Source organism: Strix uralensis, chromosome 11 (assembly GCF_047716275.1).
Source record: "Strix uralensis isolate ZFMK-TIS-50842 chromosome 11, bStrUra1, whole genome shotgun sequence".
Taxonomy (NCBI): domain Eukaryota; kingdom Metazoa; phylum Chordata; class Aves; order Strigiformes; family Strigidae; genus Strix; species Strix uralensis.
The window spans coordinates 10,758,168-10,764,249 of NC_133982.1; the positions used below are offsets into that span (position 1 = coordinate 10,758,168).

General features: G+C 57.0%; 1 protein-coding gene across 10 annotated transcripts in view; it reads left to right on the forward strand.

Moving 5' to 3' along the window:
* TLE3 (TLE family member 3, transcriptional corepressor) overlaps positions 1-5,273 on the forward strand; it is a 28,543-nt gene extending 23,270 nt beyond the window's left edge. For all 10 annotated transcript variants that reach the window (XM_074881070.1, XM_074881073.1, XM_074881071.1 and 7 more), the window contains 7 exons: positions 35-111; positions 342-591; positions 1,267-1,514; positions 1,804-1,951; positions 3,077-3,227; positions 3,609-3,685; positions 3,928-5,273. In XM_074881070.1, the coding sequence (XP_074737171.1) occupies positions 35-111; positions 342-591; positions 1,267-1,514; positions 1,804-1,951; positions 3,077-3,227; positions 3,609-3,685; positions 3,928-4,035 (1,059 nt within the window). In that variant the 3' untranslated portion in view covers positions 4,036-5,273. The remainder of the gene's footprint in view (positions 1-34; positions 112-341; positions 592-1,266; positions 1,515-1,803; positions 1,952-3,076; positions 3,228-3,608; positions 3,686-3,927) is intronic.
* Positions 5,274-6,082: the final 809 nt, after the last annotated feature.

Sequence of the window (6,082 nt, forward strand, 5' to 3'; positions counted from 1 at the left end):
GCCTGGCCTTACCCACGCGCGTGTCTCTTGGCAGGTTGGTTTCGACCCGCACCCACCCATGAGAGCCCCTGGCCTGCCCTCGAGCCTGGCGTCCATCCCTGGAGGGAAGCCGTAAGCCCCTCTTGGATTTATTTTTTTGTGCACTGGGTGGGGGTGATTGTGCCCGGGAGGGAGAGGAGCGCGGGGCTGGGTCCGGCCAAGCCCCCGTTGACCCATGGTGACAGCAAGGCATGACCTGGCCACCGGGTTGCAATGCCAACCCCCCACTTGGCCCCATACGCTGGGTTTGCAGCAAACCTCCATCTCTGGGGCTGACCCCAAACCTTGCACTCCCCTGGCAGAGCCTACTCCTTCCACGTGAGCGCAGACGGGCAGATGCAGCCGGTCCCTTTTCCCCACGACGCCCTGGCCGGTCCCGGCATCCCACGGCATGCCCGGCAGATCAACACACTGAGCCACGGCGAGGTGGTGTGCGCTGTCACCATCAGCAACCCCACCAGGCACGTCTACACGGGGGGCAAGGGCTGCGTGAAGATCTGGGACATCAGCCAGCCGGGCAGCAAGAGCCCCATCTCCCAGCTCGATTGCTTGGTAAGGGGGCTCAGGGCAGCCTCGCCCGCAAGCTGGAGCATCCCTCATGCGCGAGCAAGCCATAGCACAGAATCCCAGAATCATCTTGGTTGGAAAAGCCCTTGAAGATCATCCAGTCCAACCATTAACCTCACACTGACTGTTCTCAACTCCACCAAATCCCTCAGCGCTGGGTCAACCCAACTCATAAACCCCTCCAGGGATGGGGACTCCACCCCTGCCCTGGGCAGCCCATTCCAACGCCCAACAACCTCTTCTGGAAAGAAATACTTCCTAAGAGCCAGTCTGACCCTGCCCTGGCACAGCTTGAGGCCATTCCCTCTTGTCCTGTCACTTGTTCCTTGGTTCAAGAGACTCATCCCCCCCTCTCTGCACCCTCCTTTCAGGGAGTTGTAGAGGGAGATGAGGTCTCCCCTCAGCCTCCTCTTCTCCAGACTAAACCCCCCCAGTTCCCTCAGCCGCTCCCCATCAGACCTGTGCTCCAGACCCTGCACCAGCTTCGTTGCCCTTCTCTGGACACGCTCAAGTCATTCAATGGCCTTTTTGGAGTGAGGGGCCCAAAACTGAAGCAGCACATTGCTGCTGGTCCCCGGGCACATGTCCCCCCCGATTTCCCCCACCTTTAACATGGTGAATTGTTCCCCATCCTCCCGCTAACGCCTCTTCCCCCTCTAGAACCGAGATAACTACATCCGCTCCTGCAAACTCCTCCCCGACGGGCGCACGCTGATCGTGGGAGGGGAGGCGAGCACACTCACCATCTGGGACCTGGCTTCCCCCACGCCACGCATCAAGGCCGAGCTGACCTCCTCTGCCCCCGCCTGCTACGCCCTGGCCATCAGCCCCGACGCCAAAGTCTGCTTCTCCTGCTGCAGCGACGGCAACATCGCCGTCTGGGACCTGCACAACCAGACGCTCGTCAGGTGAGCCGGCCCCGGGGGCTTCCTCTGCTCCATAATCAGGGGCTTGCTGGCCCTGTTTTGGCGGGAGGACCTTGGGGACGGGGACCAGAACGGCATCTTGTGCTGCTTTGTCTGTAAGCGAGCGCAGCGGGCTCGGCGGGGCCGGTGCGCCTGGGTGAGGGCTGCTCCCTGGGCAGATTTCCAGGCCTGCTGGGAAGCCTCATAAACACAGCCTGAGCCCCAACTCCCTTGAAGCCACCTACGTGCTTTTTGCTATTGAAGATTTGTGTTATTTTTTTGCTGCCCAAAGGCAATTCCAAGGCCACACGGATGGTGCCAGCTGCATAGATATCTCCCACGACGGTACGAAGTTGTGGACGGGGGGTCTGGACAACACAGTGCGCTCCTGGGACTTGCGGGAAGGGCGGCAGCTCCAGCAGCACGACTTCACCTCCCAGGTAAGCTTGGGGCGCCCTCGGCCCCAGGAGGGGGGAATGTCCTGGCCTCGCTGTGCGGCTCCTCACAGAGACTCTGTGCAGGGGTTTATCCCTCCATGGACGCTGGGGCAGGGGAAACAGCCTGCGCAGGCCCCTGTTAGCCCCGGGCGTGGCTGTCCCTGCTGCTTTCGGTGTAACCCAAGAGTGTTCAAGGCAGCAGGAGCTGCGGGGCTCCCCAGCTCTTGTTTCAGCTCTTCTTTCATCACTTTTTCACCTGCTGTAAGACCAGGCTGCCGTTAAGCAAGCAGCGCTCACCTAGGGACAAGGATGAGCCTAGGCTCCTCCTGAGCCCTTGTCCAGAGGGGCAAAGCTGGGACCTCATGTGCCCTTGGCAAGTCCCCGTGGGGCTGGAGCCGGCCCGGCATCGGCAGGTCTCGTGCCACTGCTCCAAACGCGTGGAAGTGCCTCTCCGAACCCTGCTGCACCCTGTCGGGGCTGGCCGGCCACCCCTACCAGTGCCATACAGCTGGTGAAACTGGAGTTTGTGTGATCAGGGGCCAGAAAGGCGGCAGTGTGGCCGAGGTCTCTGCTGCATCCCAGCTGCTGACCCCTTGGCGCTGGCACTCTGACTTTCCACCGCGTTAACGCTCGCCGGGATGGAGCTGGGCATCCAGAAGCTGTGCCACCATGGTTTCCAGCCCATGAGTAGCTCTGGCTTAGAGCGTATTTAGTCTCGCTGCCTTCCCCACTGAGTTTTCCCCTTCTGGAGGGTGCCAGGAAGGTACTTTCTGTCCAAAGCAGAAGCGCTGTCCCTGAAAGAGGCTGCGGGGTGCTGCAGCCGGGGCTGTGCTGCAGGGCCAGGCACCATCCACTGGCTCCCAGCTTAGCTGTACCCGCGTTTCGGCGGCGAATGAAGAGGACCCAGCTCTGTCCTTCCCTGCCTGTCTGGCAGTTCCTCTTCGGAATTGTTGGCCTTGCTGCCTGCAAAACCATCACATTATTAAAATCCTCAACGAGGTCACCCCAGCTCGGGTGATCAGCGTCTCTCCCCAACGGGGCGTTGGTGGGAGCACGGAGGTGGCAGGGGGCTGCAGGGAGAGCAAACCCCACCTCTGAGCCACCCCTATGTCCCCCCCTACCCTGCAGATCTTCTCGCTGGGGTACTGCCCGACGGGCGAGTGGCTGGCAGTGGGCATGGAGAGCAGCAACGTGGAGGTGCTGCACCACACAAAACCCGACAAGTATCAGCTGCACCTCCATGAGAGCTGCGTCCTCTCCCTCAAGTTTGCCTACTGTGGTAAGCGGCTCCGGACACCCTCCCCCCGTCCAAAGGGCTCCCCGGGCTCCTTTTGGGGACACACATGGGGATCACCGTGGGGAGGGACTGAGTGCGGGGGCCTCCAGCAGGATCCGTCCCGCGGGTGGTGTGGTTGGGGGTTATCCCTGTAAAACACGCAGCGGTGGCGAATCGCCGCGTCATGGCGGGGGAACCAATGCATCCCATCAGGAGAGAGGGGCTGGGAAGCTCCAGATTTTTCCAAGATCTCCCAATTTTTGAGGGGAAACAGCCAGAAGGCTCTGGGGGCAGGGGGAGGGGCTGGCCGTGGGGTCTGGTTGGTGGCTTTGGGGTGGGAGCGGCAGCTTTTCTGGGTGCTGACACCGTGTTCCCCGGGCACAGGGAAATGGTTTGTGAGCACCGGCAAAGACAACCTGCTCAACGCCTGGAGGACGCCCTACGGAGCGAGTATCTTCCAGGTAGGAGGCTGCTTCTCATGGTGGTGGGTGGCACCTGGACCCCCCCCTCTTAGCATCATCCCCGGGGATTGAGGGGTAAATCCTTTTTTGGGGTGGCCGGATCCCTACCCAGCGTGCGGGAGGTGGTGATGCTGCTTGGTGAAACACAGCTGCGGCCGCCATGTCGGGGAAACCAAACTGATGGTTTGATTTTTTTTTTTTTTCCTGCCCCCTCCCCCCCCATACCCCTACCCTTTTTCCAGTCCAAGGAATCCTCGTCCGTCTTAAGTTGTGACATTTCAGCGGATGACAAGTACATCGTCACGGGCTCTGGTGACAAGAAAGCCACAGTCTACGAGGTCATCTACTAACCGCGGATTTTTATAGCAGGGCTGGCAAGTCCCAGCACCGGCGGTGGCAGGACTCGGGCGGCCGGCAGGGAGCGGCCGGGGGGCTCGGGGGGGCTGCAGTGGGGCGGCCCCCGGGGCTCGGCCACGGACTGGCACGCTCTGGCGGGGCTCTGCCTCGAGGGCCCGGCGTACAATACACACGGATTTATTTGGAGGTCTGCAAATATGGCACACGTTGAAGCCCTAAACGAATTTTTGTTTGGTTTTAGGGTTTTGGGTTTAATTTTGATTTTTTTTTTTTGGTTTTTTTTTTTTTGGTTTTCTGGTTCTTTCCGTCTGCGCTTTGGTGGCACTATAAAGGACTTATTTTTTATTGTGACTTTTTTTTTTTGTGCATCCTGCATAAGACTTGTGAAAAATGTAAATAACGGACTAGTAAATAGCATTGGAAGGGTGGGGGACCCCTCCCGGTACACTAGTTGTGTATTTTTCGTCTGCTGTAATTGTATTCCACTGATGGTTTTGGTGGTGGCAATTTTATTATTTTTTTTTTCCTTACCCCCCCCCCCCCCTCCCCAAAGCGTCCGTTGGGACGTGACTTTGCCGTGCAGCGCGTAACCAGGCTGAGCAAAGATGTCCACTGGTGAAAGTTGTTCCTACTGTCGTACCCGTGCGTTGTTCGGTGTGTTAGTGATGGTGGGACGCTGCTGGGACCGCGGGGAACTCGATCGGATCCTCAGCTACTGACGGGACATCAGCAACACAATCACCTTTTTTTATATATGGATTTTTTTGTGCTCGTATGTTTGAAGAAAAGGGGAAGCCCACGCTGCGGGATCGTCTGCGCAAGCCCTTCTTGGTCTTCGGACAGAAGCAATGAGGAGTGATTTCAAAGAAAGCATAGTAAATTCAGCTCAGGGAGCCACGAAAGATAATAGCAACTTATGTGTTTTGTATTCAAATGAAAGTAAAGAATTAGAATTGATAACCTTTAAAATACAGTTTTTTTAAAAGCAAAGTTTACTAACAAGTAGGGTTTGTGTGTGGTGGGGGGAAGGGGCTGGCTTTGGTAGGGTCCTGTGGGCTGTATGGTCTTGTGTCTTCTGGTATATAGGTTCCGATGAAGCAAACCCCCTCCCCGCACAGGCCTGCGTTTCAGCATTTTGTACTAAAGGGTAAAACAAAAAAAAAAAAAAACAACAAAAAAAAAAACCATAACAGGAAATAAAAGTATTTGTGTAGCAGAAGCGCTCACCCTGTATTGTAGCATATGGAAGAGAATTTTTATACTACATTTTTATGGATTATTTTTTAATTTTTGATTTTAATCTGGTCAAAAATAATAATGCTTAGGGTTCAGGTGAGAACTGCCTGGTTTACATATGTGGATAGTACAGGCGGGGGAGAGGAGGATGAAGCGGAGGCAGTCGGTACCGGCTGGTCTGGGGCGCGCGGTCAGCGTTGCCTCCCTCCGAGCAGCCACTCTGGGGCGGGGAGAGACAAGTTGGGGTTGGAAGGAGATCTCCTGGGAAATTTTTAAATTTTTTTTTCCCCATCAAAGTAAGAGGGTTTTGAGATTTTTTGGCCCTTTTCTGTTCAAAAGGAAAACAAGGGGAATGTCCTAGGCCAGCGGTCTCCACTCTGTGCGGGGTGTTAGTGCTCAGTGTCTGCTGCCTCGGCCGGGGGGGAGAAGGGATCGATCCTGTGCACTAATTATCCAGCGAAGGGAAGAGCTCCTTCAAACTGCATTTAGGGAAAGTGCTTCTAAGGGTGGTTTGGCTCAAAAAAATGACCGTAAGTGCCCGCCATGTGTCGACAGCCCCGTGCTGGCGCCTGCAGAGGGGTTCAGCGATGCCCCCTGTGTGTTTTGGGGCTCATGCTCGGTCCCTGATCTGTGCAGGGTTGGCTCTGCCTGTCCCCCTGCACCCCCAAATCTGGGTGCAACGTTCAAGCCCATGGTGCTTGGAGCATCCCCCCTCTTTGACTTGATGAGGGGGAGGTGTTGGAAGGGGCTGGGGGGGCTTTGAACTGCCCCCCATGGCAAAATCCTCCAGCAGTAAGGCCGCCC